This window comes from Symphalangus syndactylus, chromosome 13, assembly GCF_028878055.3.
Source record: "Symphalangus syndactylus isolate Jambi chromosome 13, NHGRI_mSymSyn1-v2.1_pri, whole genome shotgun sequence".
Classification (NCBI taxonomy): Eukaryota; Metazoa; Chordata; class Mammalia; order Primates; family Hylobatidae; genus Symphalangus; species Symphalangus syndactylus.
This window is the reverse complement of record NC_072435.2, coordinates 99137350-99158472: the sequence shown is the minus strand read 5'-3', so window position 1 is coordinate 99158472 and position 21123 is coordinate 99137350. Positions and strand designations below refer to the sequence as shown.

Below are 21123 nucleotides of genomic sequence, written 5' to 3'. Positions count from 1 at the left end.
GCTCCTTCAGGATTACATTTTCCACCCCACTTTACATCCAGGAAAGGTCATGTGACTAGTTCACGCTGATGGAATATTGAGTAGAGGTTTTTTTTTTTTTTTTTTTTTTTTTGAGACGGAGTCTCGCTCTGTCGCCCAGGCTGGAGTGCAGTGGCGCGATCTCGGCTCACTGCAAGCTCCGCCTCCTGGGTTCACGCCATTCTCCTGCCTCAGCCTCTCTGAGTAGCTGGGACTACAGGCGCCCGCCACGACGCCCGGCTAATATTTTTTTGTATTTTTAGTAGAGACGGGGTTTCACCGTGGTCTCGATCTCCTGACCTCGTGATCCGCCCGCCTCGGCCTCCCAAAGTGCTGGGATTACAAGCGTGAGCCACCGCGCCCGGCTGAGTAGAGGTTTTATATATTTTTCCTGGACTTTCATAAGCAGGTGCTTCTCCATCTTCTCTTTCACATCTGTGATGGCTGGAAGCAGAGTACTCTGAGGTATTAGAGAATGACAGAGTCACAAGATGGAAAGATCTGGATCCCTAATCACCATGTAGGGGGAAGCTGGCACCAGCCAGGAACACCCACATTGGACTATTACATGAGTGAGAACTATACTTCGTTAATGTTAAGCCAGAGATTCCTAAATATCTCAGGTCACAGTGCCTTTAGTGTCTCAATAATTTTTTCATGGTACCCCGACTTCAAATGAAATACTGAAAAGTCCATTTATTTAGTTGTTAGAATCACTTAGCAGCCATTTGAAAAGGTGACATGCTTAATAGAAAAATGTCTATTTTATATGTTCACCTATGTATAAGACATGTGCGTGTGTTGGACACTGCACAACTTCTCAAACTTTAAAGTTTGATACAGATTGGAGACTGACACCCTCATTTCAGTCACATTGATTTTTACATGGTACTTGCCTTTTATCATGGCAATCACTGAAAATGTACCTTTGCAAAGATATGATGTCACTGCAAGGAATTAGTGTGACCTCATGTTGAAATTGTGAACTAACTCAAGCTAGCAGTCCATGTGATATCTGACAGATGTATCTCTGTGTTTCCCTCAGAAATTTAAAATACCAATGGTAGCCAGTGAATTTGATTGTAGTACCTTGGGACACCTTGGCGCACAATTTTAAAACCATAGTGTTAAACCATTGAAGTTTTGTGTTTATTTTTTATAGCAACTAGCATTATCCTAACTAGTATAGGATGGACCACAACTTATTCAACTAATTTCCTACTGGTGGGAATTCAAGTTGTTTTCAGCTTGTTATCTTCCTACAAATAGCATTTCCATAAATTTCTTTGATCATATATGCTTACCTTTGCCTAATTCCTCTCGTCTCCCAGGGTAAATTCTTAGAATTGGGGCCAAAGAAGCATACTATAAGCATGCCTTCAAATTTAGTAAATAAATTTCTCCCATAGATTGTAGGAATCCACATTCTTACTGTCATTTTTTTCATACCCACAGATGGATATTATCTGTCTTTTCAATCTTTGTAACATAGTGGGCAAAAATAAAAACACAAACAAAAATAAACTTCCAGGACTCCAAATATGACTGCATTTTAATAGTATGTATGTGACGATTAGTGGACTTAGCACCTTTTTCATGTTTATTGCTGGTTTTCATTTCTTCTTTTTGAGACAGAGTCTTGGTCTGTCACCCAGGCTGGAGTGCAATGGTGTGATCTCAGCTCACCGCAACCTCCACCTCCCGGGTTCAAGCGATTCTCCTGGGTCAGCCTCCCGAGTAGCTAGGATTACAGGCACCCGCCATCATGCCTGGCTGATTTTTGTATTTTTGTAGAGACAGGGTTTCACCACGTTGGCCAGGCTGGTCTTGAACTCCTGACCTGAGGTGATCCACCTGCCTCGGCCTCCCAAAGTGCTGGAATTACAGGCATGAGCCACCACATCTGGCCTGTTTTCATTTCTTATTCTGAAATTTAGACTTTGGACTTTACATGAATCCAATTTTTTATTATAAAAATGTATCTGCCATGTGAATTTTAAATATTTTTGTCCTAGTCTCTTGTCATTTGGCCGGACAGAATTATTACTATTTTTTTACTTGGGAGCATATCTATTAGGGTTTTCCATTAGGCCGGCTTCTGGACTGGGTCTCCTGCCTTACTGAGAATGCTTCTGCCCAGGAGTCCACTGGACAATGGTAGGAGTGGCCAAGGAAGTGGGCTGACTGAGGACCACAGAAGGCCCGTCCCACCCACTTGCCTTTGCATTTGGACTGGAGGCTTGCATGGCTGTCCCAGCTACAGGAAGAAGGCACAGGCTGAGTTTATTCATCCTGTTACTACCACCGCTCACGGCATTTCAACTGCTTCCAATAAAATGAGTTTGCATTTGCTGACTTTCAATCTCACCCAACCCTTTCCTTTTACAGGAGACTCAAGTCCTGAGGATAATTTAAATGAGGCTAGTGGCACAGGCACAATGGCCGATTTCTTAACATCTCAGCTCCCAGTTTACCCTTCAGAGCCGGCTCTGCCATCCTGTGAATTTCTCCTTCATAGAGCGATGTTAAGTTTTGCCAGTAGAGGGCGCGGCGGGACACGGTGGGAGGCGGGGGCTCTTCTTTCTGCCTCCAGGGTGCAGTGTGGGGCTGCTGCTGCGTGTTCCTTTGCTGCTGCTGCAGGGTCTGTTCAGGGATGCTCTGCCCCAGCGGTGCACTCAGAGTTCCTCGGTGACTGACCTTGCATCCTTGGCCTGGACCTAGCGACCACCTTCCCACAGCCCTCTCGACATAGACATTGTGTATTCCAGGATTTTGCCTGAGAGGCCCCTGATTTCCTGTGCCTCACCCACCAGCCTCAGCTCCCCAAGGCCCTGGAGGGTTGCCCCATGCCTGCTAGGTGACTGTGGTCCAGTGCTGGCCTGGATAAAACAGCAAACTTCTCGGCCACCCACCACACCCTCTCCAACAAGGTTTAAATCCAGCCTTGGGGACGGCCACCCCCTTCCAAATTTCTCCTTCTTTTGTTATGCTCCATCCTCTCTAGAGTTCTGTTTGCATTTTTACAGCTGCTCTCCTATCATAGCTTACTAATTATCCCTATTAAACTTCCCTTGTTTAAATCACCCCTTGGTTTCCAGCTCTTGATTGGACCCAGTATGATAGATAGCTTTAAGAATTTCCCATGGATTCAAATGACTTGAGTCCCAGCTCTCCTATTTACTAGTTGTGTGGCCTTTGGTGAATCACTTAGCCTTGGTGAAGCACCCTTTCCTCTTCCTTAGGGCTGTTAATGTGTTCCGCCTTTGAGGCTCATAATTGAGAAGATGCTGTATCTCCTTTACTAGGTGACTCACTTGTTGCAATGGCTTGTGTTGGCTTCCCAGCCCCAGTGTCCCTCTCTCCATTCTACCCTTCACCTGGCCTCCAGTTCAACCTTCCTAAAACACAGCTATAGCCTGGACACCACATTGCTTCTGTTCTCTCTCTTCCTCCTCCTCCCTTTCCCTCCTCTTCTTTCCTTTTCTCTTCTACATTCTCTTTTTAATTTCTGGTTTCTTTCTAGAAAACTTTTGGTGGTACCTTGCACCTATAGAGAACCAATAACAGATACAAAATTGAAATGCATACACTTGTGCCTATTTGATCTGGTGTGGCATTAAGGAAACTAGCAGTACTTACGCTTGTCACACTTGGGGCCAGTGTATGCAGAGTAGCACTCACAGGTTCCGTCGCCATCTAGTCCACTGTTGCACACCCCATGCACACAGTTGCACACTGGAGACAGAAAGTGGGGGATTTTTATTACCTGACATAAACTGTTGCTAAACATTCTGGAAAGATAATATTTTCAGATCATCTTTGCTGAGACTCTGCATAATAAGGTGAAGAAGACCATGGATTTGAAGTCCTAGAGACCCTTGTTTGAACTTTGGCTCCTTTCCCTTTTATCAGTACCAGGATTTTCTTTTAAGTTTAACATATGGATAATAATGCCTACTTCCTGGGATTTCTACAGAGTCAAGTAACATAATGTATATAAAGCATATGGGGCATATCATATGCATTGGAGTTCTCTTCCCTACTCTCAAACTATTTACTTCATCTTTGGATACTTCAACAAGAGAATTAATTTAGTGTCTTATATACACCTGTTATGTTTAAAAGAGAAAAGCTACTACTAACTCAATCACTGTTGGTAGCAGATATCTATACAAGTAAGTCCTACCTATTGATTGGGCAATGCAAGGATAAAAAAGGAAAATATTCAAAAGGGTCTAGAATAACCATGCCATATTTTCTAGCTTGATGTTTTAGCCCAGTGACAGATCATTTCAGGGATGATAAATGAAGGGCATTTGAAATGAATGTGAATGGTCAACTCTTTAGTTAGCGGTTGGTTTGTAGCAAGATTTACTATCAGGCTAGGCCATCAGCATCCTATGGCCAGCCCTCTCTGGAGCATGTTTTATTAGTTTTCTATCACTGCCATAACAAGTTCCACAAACTTAGTCGCTTAAAACAACACAAATTTATCTTATAATTCTGGAGGTGAGAAGTCCAAAATGTACTCATTGAGCTAAAATCGATGTGTCAGTTGGGCTGCTATCCCTCTGGAGACTTTAGTGGAGAATCTTTTCTTTTGTCTTTTCTAGCTTCTAGAGCCCATCTTTATTCCTGGGATTATGAAACCCTTTCTCCGTCTTCAGAGCCAACAATGGCAGGCCAAATCCTTCTCATGCTACCATTTCTATGGTTCTCTCTTCCGTCTTTCTCATCCACTTATAACAACTCTTGTGATTACATTGGACTCACCTGGATAATCCAGGCTACTCTCCCTATCTTAAATCAGCCAATTAGCAACCTTAATTCCACCTGCAACCTTAATTCTCCTTTGCCATATAACCTAACATATTCATAGGTTCCAGGGATTAGGACATTTTGGGGGCTCATTTTTCTGCCTACTACACGTGTCTTCGGTGCACGTAAGCCAACTTAATATTAGCTCAGATGAAACATAATTAAGAAGATGCACCTGCTTAAAAACTTAACCAGAAATACCAGCAAAGCAAGGATGAATAAAGTTTAAAGTATTCCAAACATCTAATAAGCCATCAAATCCTTTGTTTTCTCTGTCTCTATATCCCACCTTGATTTTCTGCTCTTCATCCCCACTGGTGCCATTCTTGTTCAGGCCTTTATCATGTTTTGCCTGGACTATTGCAGTAGCATGATACCTGGTCTTGCTATTTCCAGTTTCTTGCCTCTCCATTTCATTCATTTCATTTGATTAGCAATGGCATCAGGGTGACCTTCCCCAAAATATCTCAATGACTCTCAATTACCAACCAAATAAAATTTAGATGTCTCGATTTGGTAAACAATGGCCATTCCAACCTGACTCTAACCTTGATAAAATTTCATTTTCATCTTTCACCACTTTATTTTATACATCTTAGATTCTTAGCATGTGGGATGATTCATTCACTATTCATCTTCCTTCCTTCAAAACACTTACAGAATATGTACTATGTTGAGAGTACCGTGCTAGAGATTAATGCACAAAAATAAACAGGACAAAGTCTCTGCCATCAAAGAGATCAAAATCTAATGGCAGAAGAAAACAGCCAATCACAATGCACTGGGATAAATGCTATGACATGACCAATGAATGGGAGCTGGCCAGGAAAAGATAAAGTGCGGTTGGCCCAGGGAAGACCATGCCAGGTGGAAGCAGCAGGAAATGCATCTTGCACGTTCACACCTCCAGGCTTTTCCTCTGCTGCGCTCCCTTTTGTGTGCTAACTGGAATCCTTCAAGGCCAGCCAAAGCCCCCACTTCTGTGTTGCCATCTCAGTGGTCTCCAAACAATCTGTGCTCCTCTGGCTCCAGCAGCACTTTCTTTGTTCCGTGTCCACTATTGCACCCTACGACAACTACAGGTTTGTTAATGCCTGACAGCTGAAGACCACCAGGAGCTCACCAATGGTCAAACCAAGCCAGCAGCAAGGGTGAGCCATTCTGGGAGAAGTATCAGTAGGCTCTTATGTCAGCCAGGAGAGGCAGCTGCTGGGTAATTCTCATGGTTGTCCACTGTTGTTGAGTCTCTGTTCAGACATGATTATTCCCTGGCCTAGTTTTTGTCTTTTCCTCCATGGATATAGTAAGTCTTTTTTCTGATGGTGATATTCTGTGAAATTGTTTATGCTCAGCAGCAGAACACCACAGCCTCTCTGGTAGCAACTAGGCCAGCAGCCAGGGGACAGCTGTCAGGGCTGCCGTTTTCTTTCTCAATCTGTGTATTTTTTCTCCCCTATTAGACTGGAACTGCTTGGAATGACCTCCCCACCTCTGTATTTTCCCGCATCTTTTACGGTGCCCTGTAACAATCCAACAACTACGCAACTAAATTTTAGACAAAGACATTGTCCAGCAGGGCCAGGATTAGGCCGAGGAGACTGAAACAGGGTTGTGCAAGTGCAGAGCTGCATCCTGCTGTTATTTAGCATTTTGATGTTTTGTTCAATAATTTTAAAAGTATTATTGTCATGGGTTGAGTTTTGTCTCCCAAAATAATATGGTGGAGTCCTCATCCCCAGTACTTCAGAATGCCCCTATTTGGAAATAGGGTCATTGCAGATGTAATGAGTTAAGATGAGGTCATACTGGAGTAAGGTGAGCCCATAATTCAATATGACTGGTGTCCTCATAAGAAGGGGAGATGCCACAGACATTAGGTGAAGAGGCAAGTGAAGAGGGAGGCTGGGATTGGAGTGATACTGTCACAACCAAAAACAGCTGGGGCTAGCAGAAGCTGAAAGAAGCAAGGAAGGACCTTCTTCTAGAAGCTTCAAAAGGAGCATGGCCCTGCCAACACCTTGATATTTGACTTCTAGCTTCCAGAACTGGGACAATAAGTTGCTGTTGTTTTAAGCCACCCATTGTGTAGTACTTTGTTGCAGCTGCCCTAGGAAATCAGTGCAGTTACTGGTCTTGATTACTGAGTTTTTTTGATGCCTCCTTAAATTTTGCACCCAAGGCCCCACACTTCTCTTTATTGAGTGCTTACTATCTATCAGGCATTTTGCCAAGTGTGTTGCATGCATTATCTAATGTTTACCACATCCTTTGAGGTAGGTATCATTACTACCAGTGTATCACACATGAAAAAATGGGAGATAACTAGCTCAAGTAGTCCCTCAAATAACTGAAGAATGAAATTGGATTTGCAGTGTCATCCTCCCTTCAAAACTCAATTGACATTGTTTCTATTTTAGCCAAGCACTTTGATATCTACCTATGGCTGTGGATTTTTGGAATAAACAAGTTCTGGAGAGCAGTCAAGTTGGTTATGGAGATAAGTGGGGTGAGGAGGGAGTGTACTATGGGCTCAGTGGAGAAGATTCAATTCAATTCAAAAATATTTACCCAGCTCCTACCTAGCAGCAGGCACTGTATTAGGCACTAGGTATACAACATGTCAGTAATTGATAATATGTAAGTCCAGGAGCTCACAGTGTAGTGGGAAGCCAGGCTCTGGGAGATACAGTGATGATTCCTGCCCTAACTGCTGTCATGCAGCCAGTGGAGGAAGGTGAGGGGCACAGAGGGCTCCTGCTCCCAACTCAGATGCAAATTATAAGTGTTGTCCTTGTCACTAAGATTGCCCTCCTGGCTGTGTGATATTGGCCCATGGCCCTGGCATGAGCCTCTCCCTTCATGCTATCTTCCACTACAGCCGCTATACTGGATTGACTGCCTGGCACTGACAGCTTTTGGAAGCCTCTGACACTGCATTTCAGGCTGCCAGCTGCTGCCAGAAACATGCCCTTGGGAAGGAGACGTAAGTGTCAGAGGGTTTCCCAGACGATCATTGAAAGAGCCCTTGGAACTTGTTAACCAGTCTCAGCAAATCTCTAGAGACACATAAAACTTGGGTGGTGTGACTTTAAAGTGGTGAAAGTCATGGCCATGCTGGTCAGAGGGATGGTATGCACAGCCTCCTGTGACATGCCCCATAGCAGAGTAAGCTGCTCCCTCTCCTGTGCTCCCATAGGATCTTGTCTGGGCTATGCACACTGCATCATCACAGTTGTCACCCACATTTCCAGCTCCTTGGGACTGGGCACCTAATCTCATCACTCTTAGGATCCACTTCACCTGTCTGGTGTGTAATGTATGATGGACACTCACCAGGGGCAGACTGGGGCAGTGCTTAGGGGCCCAGGCTCTGGAGTCACATACGTGGGGTCAAATCCTGCCTCTGCCCCCATAATAGCTGCATGGCCTTGAGCAACCCTCTCTGCTTCTTCATCCATAAAAGGAGAACCCCCACCTCCTTTGGAGAGTCGCAGTGAGGATCCAAAGAAATCCCTCTGCACATGGTCTGACACACAGCAGGTGCTCAGCAAATACTAGTGACTCTTCTTAACAGTACATGGTTGTGGGATTGATTTGGGGATCATGTTAGAGAAAACGGGCTTTGCAATCTGGCTAGCTGGGAAGGAGGCACTGAACAGGCTGGGGCACTGGCCGCAGAGATGAAAACCTTTGGCTGGTGCAGCTAGAAATCATCTCTAAACCAACAAGCAGTCTGGTAGGAGAGTGCTTCTGCAGAAGATTTCAGCCAGTGTTAAAAATAAACTGCACCTAATAGAGCTGTCCTACTTACAGGCAGAATAGCCACCTCCCGGGACCAACATCTCATTGGATGACACAACACTGGCAGCCAGTGGATGCCTGGATGAAAAGGTTTGCAGTCTCCGTAGTCCTTGTCAGTGGGAAATGACCAGGCATCACTGAGTCATTCATTCATCCATTCATTCATCAGTGACTTACTTGCTGTTGGATTATTTTTGTCCTCACTTGAGACTTACTTCCATTGATTAAGTGCTTGTGACATAATACTAAGAGCTTTGCTATGTTGTCAATCCCATGAAATAGATGTTATTATTCCTGTTTTATAGATGAGAAAGTCTTAGGGGATTTAAATAGCTTGCCCTCTGTAACACAGCAATTAGGTTCTGTTTCAAACTATGGTCAGGCTGAGTTTAAAGCCTGTTCTCTTAATTGTTACGTCCTAGAGCTATGATGTCTAATTTGGTAGCCACAAGCCACATGTGGCTATTTAAATTTGAATTAAGTGATATTAAGTGAAATTTGAATTTTAACTCCTCAGTTGCACTAGCCCCATTTCAGATGCTCAATAGTCACATGTGGCTAGTGGCTACTGTATGGGACAGTGCAAACAGACAATATTTCTATTATCACAGAAAGTTCTATTGGAATCCAGAGCTTGGAGGTTTTTCTCTTGGGTCTCAGTTTAAGTTTCCAGTTTTCTTATTTAAAAATTTAGGTGTTGTCCAGTTAGAATGGCAATCATTAAAAAGTCAGGAAACAACAGGTGCCAGAGACGATGTGGAGAAATAGGAACACTTTTACACTGTTGGTGGGACTGTAAACTAGTTCAACCATTGTGGAAGTCAGTGTGGCGATTCCTCAGGGATCTAGAACTAGAAATACCATTTGACCCAGCAATCCCATTACTGGGTATATAGCCAAAGGATTATAAATCATGCTGCTATAAAGACACATGCACACGCATGTTTATTGCAGCACTATTCACGATAGCAAAGACTTGGAACCAACCCAAATGTCCATCAATGATAGACTGCATCAAGAAAATGTGGCACATATACACCATGGAATACTATGCAGCCATAAAAAGTGATGAGTTCATGTCCTTTGTAGGGACATGGATGAAGCTGGAAACCATCATTCTCAACAAACTATCACAAGGATAAAAAACCAAACACTGCATGTTCTCACTCATAGGTGGGAATTGAACAATGAGAACTCATGGACACAGGAAGGGGAACATCACACACTGGGGCCTGTTGTGGGGTAGGGGAAGCAGGGGAGGGAGAGCATTAGGAGATATACCTAATGTAATTGACAAGTTACTGGGGGCAGCACACCAACATAGCACATGTATACATATGTAACTAAACTGCACATTGTGCACATGTACTCTAAAACTTAAAGTATAAAAAAAAAATTTTAGGTGTTGAGACCATCATTCTCCCTTTCACTTGCCCTTTCCCCATGACACTAAGTGTGAAGGGAGGATACTTCCTTTATTTGGAAATGTTGGGAATTTCCTTGTGCATCTGTGCTCATCAGTAACCAACACCAGTGTCTTGGAGATAACATAGGTCTTCTTCCTAATTTGTCATCTCCAGACAATTACTAGGCTTTCTTGGGAACTAAGCAACGCTGGATGCTTTATCTACTCCTTCCCATTTCAATACTTATTTAGCATATGTGATTTAAATTCTTAAATGGCAGGCAAGGGTAAATTTGGGAGGAGACATGCTATTTCTATATAGTTGACTGATTACATTTTAGTTGCTGTCCTTTAATGTAATGTTTAACTTTAAAAACACACGGGATACCAATATCCTTTTTTTTTTTTTATTTATTATACTTTAGGTTTTAGGGTACATGTGCACAATGTGCAGGTTTGTTACATATGTATCCATGTGCCATGTTGATTTCCTGCACCCATTAACTCGTCATTTAGCATTAGGTATATCTCCTAATGCTGTCCCTCCCCCCTCCCCCCACCCCACAACAGTCCCCGGAATGTGATGTTCCCCTTCCTGTGTCCATGAGTTCTCATTGTTCAATTCCCACCTATGAGTGAGAACATGCGGTGTTTGGTTTTTTTGAGATGGAGTCTTGCTCTGTCACCTGGGCTGGAATGCAGTGGCACAATCTCGGCTCACTGCAACCTCAGACTCCCAGATTCAAGTGATTCTCCTGCCTCAGCCTCCCAAGTAGTTGGGATTACAGGTGCGTGCCACCACACATGGCTAATTTTTGTATTTTTAGTAGAGATGGGGTTTCACCATATTGACCAGGCTGGTCTCAAACTCCTGACCTCAACGGATCCAGCTTTAGCCTCCCAAAGTGCTGGGATTACAGGCGTGAGCCACTGAGCCCAGCCCCAATATCTGTTTTAAATTTGCTTTTGCTAACAGTCTTATGAAATAATCTCTATGGAACAGTGGGTAAAGAAACACCTGTGATTAGGGGATGCTAGGGAATAATAATCATAACATTTATTATGCACTTATTATCACATTAAATCCTCTCTAAAGGAGGGAATATTATTTCTGTCTTTACAGATGAAGACACAGATAGCATGCTTCATAAACTTACCTGTGTCTCCATGATTAGCAGGCCTAGAGCTGAAACCTTGTCTGAGTCTAAAGCCTGGGTTCTAAAACCACGCTTCTGGGTCAGGAGAACATCACTGGAGCAAACTAGATAATTCATTCATTGATTCACCTATTCACATACTCACTCACTCATTTATTCATCCAACAACAGTGTAGTGAGTGTCTACCAGGCAGGCAGCAGGTAGAAGGTACTGGAGATAAAGATACCACAGCACCTGCCTAAGAGGACCTTATGGATTAGAACAAGGCAATGCCTCTGCAATTGCAGATAAAGTTTATTACAGAGTTTGCAAACTTATGGGGGTGGGATGTGTTGTGTGTGCATAGGTTTTCTTGCCAAAAATATCTGAATCGAAGCAGTTTTCTACTGAGTTTAATTTTTCCATGAAAGTCAGAGCCCAAGTGGTGTTGGCAAAAAGCTACCCAATATATTCCTTTTTGGGAGACGTGGATCTAGCAGACACAGTTTCTACCACGCCCACATTCTTTAGACCTTACTGACTGCGATTGTGAGCATTCCAGCTAATTTCCAGGATCTACAGCTCTTAGCCTGAGGGTTTTGTGTGAACCTTAGGATGAGCACTTGGCCTGGGTGCTCCCTATAAACACTCTAAGTGGCAGGGAGTGAAAAACTCTCCCCACTTGATTATGTATATTAATTCCCTGTCGCTGCTGTAACACATTGCCACACACTTAGTGTCTTAAAACCACACAAAGTTATTGTCTTACATTTCTGAAGGTCAGAAATCCAAAATCACTGTGCTAAAATCAAGGTGTTGGCAGTGTTGTGCTCCTTTTTGGAGACTCTGGGGAGAACATGTTTCCTTGCCTTTTCCAGCCTCGAGAGGCCACCCACATTCCTTGGCTCATGGCTCCTCCTTCTTCAAAGCCAGAAATTGGCAGATCGAGTCTTTCTTATATTTCATATAACTCTGACACTCCTCTTCTGTCTCCCTTCTCCATCCTTAAGGACCCCTGTGATTAACACTGGGCCTTCCCAGATAACCCAGGATAATCTCTTATCCTAAGATCAGCTGATTAGCAACCTTAATTCTATTTGCTACCTTATCTTTGCCATGTAAGGTACCATATTTCCAGGTGCTAGGGATTTGGATGTGGACATCTTCAGGGATCCATTATTCTGCCCACCACACTATGGCTCCCTCTCCCCTCGGGTGAGATGACTGAGCTGTGTGTTCTGCACCGACCCCCAGAGCTCCCCGGGGCATCAGGCTCCAGTGGTCCACAGTGGCACCTGGCTTAATAACATCCTGTTTATTTTCCCCATATTACTTCCTCACATCCTCATGTTTCCTGGGATCACCATTCAAATAAACTAACTACTTGTTACTCAGATCTCTATCTCAGAGTCTGCTTCTGGGGTCAGCCAAAAACAAAAGAGTGAACAAGCCAGTCTCAAGTTTGTTTCTTTAATTTGGAGCAACAATCTCTGACCACCTTAGGGAATTATTTGTGAACTCCCAAAAGGAAGGGAACCATTAGAATTAGGTGGGGCCCACGGTTTAATTGGAAGCCTATGGATCTATGCTGAGACCAGGATCCAGAAAGAGCCCAGAGAAAAGGCAAGAAACGGGCAGTGGTGGAATCCTAGAGCCTGGGGAGAGCGAGTCATAAAGATGAGTGGAAGCATTTCTGGGGAGTGGCTGACTGCACATGCCAGGGCTGAGAACCTCAGGAAACACTGTTTCTGTTTTCAATGACTGCATTTAACAGCTTTGTTTTCAACTTTTTGTTTTCTCTATGCAGACTTGGTTACACATGTTAAAGTGAACTAATCATGGCTTGATAAGGACTCTGTATTTCTACAGTTGAGTCCTTGTGGACGAATTGCAACCTAGCTTAATAGGTAGACGAGATTGAAAACCTAACTTAGGAGTACGCACCTGTAACAATAGCTGAGTCTTGGCCAATCCCAGCAGCCGTACTTCGATTCGATCCTTCATACACTGCTGAGTGTTCAAACTGTGTTCAAATAAGGCAAATGCCGAGCTGTAACCAATCCAGCCATTCTGTACCTCACTTCCGATTTCTGTATGTCATTTCCCTTTTTTTGTCTATAAATCTTCTTCCATCACATGGCTTCACTGAGTCTCTGTGAATCTGCTGTGATTCCGGGAACTGCCTGATTCACCAATTGTTCATTGCCCAATTAAACTCCTTTAAATTTAATTCTGCTGTAGTTTCTTTTTTATCACACATAACTATTCAGTGTTTTCTCCTCAAGGAGCAATCTTTCTCATGGACTGTGAACCCTTACAAATGTGGTGATTATACAAAAATCAGACATACCTGCTGAACAGCTGGGTCCAAATAAGTTGTCATCAGCACAGGTTTCACAGGCTGTTCCACCAAACCCTTCCTGCAAAACACCCCAGGTGGTTGACATTAGACCCAAGGTGACCCATGGTAGGAAGGCCTTGGATTTCCAACTCAGCATTTGTTTTTCAAATATATTTTCCCTCTGTGCCTTCCCTGGAGCTTCTTCTTTCTGTTTATTTGTGTTATCACTGCATACATTAATTCCCGTGTCATTTTGTACTAAGAGTCTGAAGCTCTGCAGGAGAAAGCTGCTTTGTCAGTCCAAAGATATAAATAGATAGCAAGTGCTAGCAGCCATATCCCAACTTTGCCCAAGGGTGAAAGGAAAATGCTTTCAGTTTTGCATTTTTGTTTTGAGACTGAGTCTCGCTCTGTCGCTCAGGCTGAAGTGCAGTGGCACGATCTCGGCTCACTGCAATCTCTGCCTCCCAGGTTCTCCTGCTTCAGCCTCCCGAGTAGCTGGGATTATAGGTGCACACCACCACACCCGGATAATTTTTGTATTTTTAGTAGAGACAGGTTTCACCATGTTGGCCAGGCTGGTCTCGAACTCCTGTCCTCAAGTGATCTGCTCACCTCGGCCTCCCAAAGTACTGGGATTACAGGCATGAGCCACCTGCCCAACCTCAGTTTTGCATTTCTGAAGACAGTTGAGCTCAATCCTTTTCAGAAGGATTTCCTTGTATTTAAATCCCCTGGGGCTTGAAAGGTGCAAAAAGTCACTTTCATGAGATAACGAAGAAAGTCTTCAACTGGTAAAAGAAAATCTTGAACCAGTAAACCTAATGATTCACAAAGGATGCAGAGGATAGCACCATAAGGGTCATCTGCTAATAGTGACTATTAATATTAACAGTGACAGCAATTTCTATAGTCCTATATAGTGTCATAAAGTATTTTCACATATATGGCCTCATTTTACTTTTTCAACAGATGTTATTACATAGATATTGTTTCAAACTTTTTTTGAGGGGGGAGGTACAGAGTCTTGCTCTTGTCACCCAGACTGGAGTGCAATGGCACAATCTCAGCTCACTGCAACCTCTGCCTCCTGGGTTCAAGCAATTCTCCTGCCTCAGCCTCCTGAATAGCTGGGACTACAGGTGCCAACCACCACATCCAGCTAATTTTTGTATTTTTAGTAGAGATGGGGTTTCACCATGCTGGCTAGGATGGTCTCGATCTCCTGACCTCGTGACCCACCCCCCTTGGACTCCTAAAGTGCTGGGATTCCAGGCGTGAGCCACTGCTCCCAGCCTCAAACCCATTTTTACAAGTGGATATGCTTAAGACTGAGCAGTCGATTGACTCTCCTAAAGGCCCCCAGGCTATAAGTGGTCATTTTGTTGCAAATTGCACATTAAAAAAAAATTAATACCTCCACCGCTTAAGAACTTCGCTGTATATGTGTGTGCACGTGCATGTGTGTGTGTGTGTGTGTGTGTGTGTGTGGTTAAGGAGGATCAACAGGTAAGAAGATGGGGAGCAGAATCCAGGAAAGGAAGAACACATTTTTGAACTTACTTGGCAGGAGCAGGTTCCATTTCCTTCCATGCCTTCAGCACAACTGCCCCTGCCATTGCAGGGTGACCCCGCTCCGCCTGGGCACTCTAGGGAATCAAACAGCTCAGATGTATTCATTCGTGACTGCACACAAGCATTCTGCAAGGATGCGCTTAAGCACCTACTAAGTGTGCTAGTTGCCAGGGATAAGAAATAATTGCAGAACCTGTTGGTGTCATCTAGGGTTTTACAGAAAAGGCAGGAGTATACACAGGTGAATTGCAATGTGGTCACATGCTGTATTAGAAAATGTCACGCTGTCTACCATTTCTTGAGAGTTTGCTATACATTTCACAATGATCAAATTAGATCCCTCCTATTGCAACCTTCAGGGGTGGTTGCTATTGGTGCTGGTTAGCAGATGAAAGGACAATTTCAGAGAGGTTGCATATACTCACCCAAGGTCTCACAGTTTATAAGTTGCAAAGCTAGGACTTTAAGCTCAGCCCTTAGCATGACTAAGGCCAGGCCTCTTCATAGGTGTGCTAGACAGGGTATTGAGGGAGTCCAGAGAAGGGAGGTATTGATGCTGCCTTAGGGAGCCCGAGAGACATCCCTGAGGAGGAGTTATTTAAATGGGGCTTTTGAAGGTGCAGTAGGAGTTGGCTATGCTTAAAAGGAAGGGATATTTCAGGAACAGGCACTGGCAAGTACAAGGTCTTGGAATTGTAAAATGGCATGACCTGTTCTGGGAATGACAGAGTTTGGTGGGGCTGGGTGTGAGAGTTGTGGGTGGGGGAGGCGTTGCTGATGAGGTAAAATGGGACAGTTGGGGCCAATTAATGAAGTGCCTAGTATGGTAAGCAAAGGAATTTAGATTTTATTCGGAAGCTAATTCCTAATGTGCATAAATTTTTGCACTTCTGTGATATTCTAGATCTGAATTGGAGCTTTTATGGACATTTATTAGAGGACATTCACTAAACATTCAGGGAATACCCTAATATGTGCCAAGCATTATATTTCATGGTGGGGCAGGGGGACATTTAGCTAGAAAGCCAGAAATTACAATGCCCACAATCAAATAGAGAATTAAAAATTATGGTAAGTGACAGAAGTTTAAGGTACTATTGTGATGAGGATGAAAATAAATTCTATTTCTTTTTATACTTGCTGTTGTTCTGCACTGTGAGTGCTGAGTTGACATGGGTTTATTGCCAATTTGGATGAGCTCTGACTGTTTACATTAGAAATCTGGACCTGCAAGCACCAAGCAGAAACCATGCAATGACCATGAAATGTGTCTGTGTGAATGAGGCAAGATGAAATGTTATCCCATATTTAAGTTAGCAAGGTAAGTGCCTCCCACAAGACAAGAAGTTCTAGATAATTGTATTAGTCCATTCTCATGCTGCTAATAAAGACATGCCTGAGACCGGGTAATTTAAAAAGGAGAGAGATTTAATGGACTCACTGTTCCACATGGCTGGGGAGTCCTCACAATTATGGCAGAAGATGAAGAAAGAGCAAAGTGACGTCTTACATGGCAGCAGGCAAGAGGGCATGTGCAGGGGAATTCCTCTTTATAAAACCATCAGGTGTCATGAGACTTATTCATAATCATGAGAACAGCATGGGAAAGGCCCGCCCCCATGATTCGATTACCTCCCACTGGGTCCCTCCCATGACACGTGAGAATTATTACAATTTAAGGTGAGATTGGGTGGGGACACAGAGCCAAGCCATATCAATAATAATAAAGGATGCATTTGTTTACAACTCATAGCAATCCTCTGAAGTTAAATCTTATTTTTAGCCCTACTTTCTAGATGAGGAAACAAGCACAGAGTGGTTAAGTGACTTGGCCAAAGTCACCCAGCTGGCAAGGGGTAATGATAGACACACTTACCCTTCCTCTACCGAAGTGACCACCTTCCTGCTGTCCCTTCCCTCCCATCCCCATCACATAAGGCCTTTGCCATAAGCTTTCCTATGCCACAGCTCATTCTGCCACACATCTTCCCTGTGGCATGTGAAATCAGCATCCATGGAAAATAAAAATGCAGTTGTCTTAGTCAATTCAGGCTGCTATAACAAAATGTCTTAGACTGGGTGGCTTATAAACAACAGAAGTTTATTTCTCACAGTCCTGTAGGCTGGGAAGTCCAATATTGAGGTTCTGGCAGATTCTGTGTCTGGTGAGGGCCTGTTTTCTGGTTCATAGATGGTGACTTCTCACTGTATCTTCACTTGGTGGAAGGGGTGAGGGAGCTCTCTGGGGTCTCTTTTATAAGGGCACTAATCCCATCCACAAGGGTTCTGTCCTTAGGACCTAATCACCTCCCAAAGACTTTTACCTTTTAATACAATCACATGGGGGATTAGGTATGAACATATGAATTTTGGGGAGACACAAACATTCAGATCATAGCAGCAGTTCTTGAAGAAAGAGACTTCTAAGCACTAAGAAAGGCAGCTCTCTGAAAGAGACCCTGGGTGCTCCCTTAAATTACTAGGCTAGTTCTTTAGAAGAACATTCCTAACATGCAGGTACTATGGAGGTGGGAGTCATATCCATCTGTAGATGGTTTTCTCTCGGGCTCCTTCCATTTCCTTCTTGCATCCAGAATATTTGTAAACTACACAGTCTAAATTGTCCATTTTGATCTGTGATATTTCCACAGCAGTGGCAGAGCCAGGCTCAAAACCTGGAAAGGTGCTCCAGAATCTACTGCACCGTTTATCACTAACATCCACCATTATCAGGCAGGTATGCACCCCAGGACAACAGCTCAGGTAACAGGCATGTTTGTGGGGCAAGGGAAGGGGAAGAAATACTGATGGGTAGCTAATATTCATAAGTATTTGAAAAGCAAGACATTGGTTTGGGTTGCTCTCACCAACTAGGCTAATAGTGGCATGAAATGCGATGTGATTGTGTCATGGGAGGAGCTGAGACATTGCAGTCAGAATGTTCTGGGTTCATATCCCAGCTAAACTCTTTGCTTATAACCCTTTGCTTTTGGCAAAGTCCATGCCTGGCTCTGAGATTCAGTTCAGGTGTATCTGGGGACAATACTGTCTTCTAGGCAGGTTGTTGTAGGGACTGGAAATATTAGGTGCTTAACGAATTACAGTTGCTATTATTCAGAGTGGATCTTCTTTAGTTTTTGTTTTTTCAGATTGGTACTGAAACAGTTAAAACACTCAGGAAATAAATTACTGGTACTTGTTTGAATCAGACCGTCTAAGATCTTTGATATTTATCAGTGAGCATACAGACTTGGTTCTTATTTCCATGATCCTACCAGTCTAGTGAGGAGAGAGTCGTGAATTAAACAGACACTCAGGTAATACTGATTCATGGACTGGGATAAGGGTTGTCAGGGGAAGAGATCTAGAGCTCTCATCACTTCACCTACTTGATGTTACTTACCAATATTTACCAAAAATAATCTAATTCTGAATGGCCCAGTTGGTTTAGATCTGATCTCAACAGACGGCAAAAACTAGATCATTAAGAAAGGGCCTTGTTAAAGATTTTGGTCTTTGTCTAAGGATGAGCAGAAGGAGGTGAGGATGCAGAGGAAGGGAGAGAGCTGAATCAAGCAGGGACCAGGTAAACACTTGTGAGCCAATCTGAAAACCAACTGAGCCATTTGAGTTCACTCACATTGTTGAGCAAAGGGTGCTAAGAGAGCATCTTCATAAATCGTTCACCATCAAATAGTTCTTCTCCTGTTTGCTTTTTATAGGAGGCCCCTGTTGAGCTGAGATGCTGTTTTGGAAGCCAGGGCCAGCCCTGTGCAGAGCTAGGAAGGTAGCGACAGCTCCCCAACTATTTCCCTCTCTTGTTCCCTGTACCTCTCCCCAGAAATGGGTGTACAAGGAGCTCTCTGGGTGATACCCAGTTTGCCTTCTGGGCTTGCTCAGAACAACACAGGGCCTCCAGCAGCCTGAGACTCAGCAATCAGTGCCACCTTGCAGAAATGTCCTCCCAGGTATTTTTACATTTTCAGGCAATGATGCCTAAATCCCAGTCTCCCAAACTCACATTCCACTGAATCTGTTCCTCCAAGCATGGAACCAACTTATCTCTCCAAGCATGGAACCAACTTATCTCCCCATCTTGCACTCTTTCCATGCAGCCAAACAGACTATTCCCCGCTCCTCTAGACATGCCTTTCTTTCCATTCCTTACCTGTGCTCTTCCCACCTTCAAAGACCCTTTCCCTGACCCTGCCTCTGAGGCAGATTTGACTTCCATCCTCTGGGTGCCTGTTCCACTCAGCTCATTCCTGTTATAACACATGTGGCAGAACATGGGGCAGAGTCATTTGTTGAGAATATAACAATGCTCTGGGCTACACTGATCAGAGAGGAACTGGGGAGCTTCCCCAATCCCAGCTCCCAAGAGTGTGACCTTGTGTTTAGGAAGTCTGGACATTCTTTTTCCTTAGGGACAGTTAATATACCTTTCTTTTAAAAAATTTAGGCAGGTGTTCCTCTAAGGGTGATTCACTGGACAAGGTGTTTGGAATCCCTTGGGAGTGGGGAACTTTTACAAAGGCAGATTTCCAAGGCCCTCCTCATTAGGTACGTGATATAGTTTGGCTGTGTCCCCACCTAAAATCTCATCTTGAATTATAATCCCCATGTGCCAAGAGCTAGACCACGTGGAGGTAACTGGATCATGGGGCAGTTTCCCCCATGCTGTTCTTGTGATAGTGAATGAGTCTCACGAGATCTGATGGCTTTATAAGTGTCTGGCATTTCCCCTGCTTGCACTTACTCTGGCCTGCCACCCTGTGAAGAGGTGCCTGCTTCTCCTTTGCCTTCCACCATGATTATAAGTTTCTGGGGCCTCCCCAGCAATGCAGAACTGTGAGCCAATTAAACCTCTTTCCTTTATAAATTACCCAGGCTTGGGTATTTCTTCATAGCAGTGTGAGAATGGACTAATACAGTATGCGAGCCATTAACAAGCACCTCTTAGATCTCCAACTTCAGAAGCATAATTACCTTGAAATCTACTATTTTTTCATGACACTACACTTCTCATGACTCCTTCTAGCCCATGACTGAGCATGGTAGAGATGCCAGGGCAGGCCCACTTCTTTAAGATGCAGGCTTCCTCTGCTGGGTGATTTTGGCTAGAGGACTCCCCATCAGCTTTACCAAATTTTCTCAGACCTACATATAGCCTAAAGCTTTTCCATCCAACCTTCCTTGACTCCCTCTCTTGTTCACAAGGGTCAGACCTGCATTGCTGTCTCCTCTGCTTCTCCTGGCTTTCTTCTCATTTTTTTCATCATATATGTTTCCTCTAAGTAATCTCTTGTATCTCTAGCCCTGTCTGGCATCTCCCTTTTGGAAGCCCTGGACTAATATGCCAGGGCATAGAAAGCCTTTGTGCAAATTAGAAAAAGTCTTCCCTACCCTCACTGCCCTTGTGGATATATCGCCACAGACACTTGGCTTGGAAAGCAGATGAAACTAAAATAAATTGAAGGTGCCCCTATCTCTTGGTATACCAGGCCCACACTAGAGTGTATGGTTTGGCAAGCTGAGAATGGGCTGAATTTCAGTCCAATTTCATCCCATTGGGCAATAAGAACCTGCTACAATTTTATGCAAAACCCGACACTTAACACCTACCAAATAGGGATTCCCTGGTGTAAGACTCAGGAAAGAACATTTTAATAGGTGTGGCAGGTAATTCCACTACACATTAATATTTGAGAAGCATTGGGTGTGCTGGACAAATTTATGTAGATTGTCCTAAACAGAGGAAGTGAAGATTTTTATGCCTAGCAGGCTGCTGGGAAGCAATGCCTATGATGAATTGATGTGCCTTTGCATGGGATGGTTGTGTGGTGTATCAGCTGGACACTAGGCAATGTTTCTGGTGCTTTAGAAAGGTTCTGATGTGGATGAACTTAGCAAGAAGAAAGTTCCTGAACACTTAACTGGAACAAGACTTGCTTCAGAAAAACCTGTAGCACTGGGCAGCTGGTGGAAGGCCAGTGCTGTTTATAAGGAGATTTTGTATACTGACTTA

At 43.7% G+C, this 21123-nt stretch overlaps 1 protein-coding gene across 1 annotated transcript in view; it reads right to left on the bottom strand.

Moving 5' to 3' along the window:
* The window catches only part of STAB2 (stabilin 2), a 182892-nt gene that overhangs the window by 129098 nt on the left and 32671 nt on the right, over positions 1–21123 (bottom strand). Inside the window, exons 4-6 of the mRNA XM_055236360.2 lie at positions 15084–15169; positions 13530–13599; positions 3658–3753 (exon numbers count right to left, since the gene is read on the bottom strand). Coding sequence (XP_055092335.1) covers positions 3658–3753; positions 13530–13599; positions 15084–15169 — 252 coding nt within the window. The remainder of the gene's footprint in view (positions 1–3657; positions 3754–13529; positions 13600–15083; positions 15170–21123) is intronic.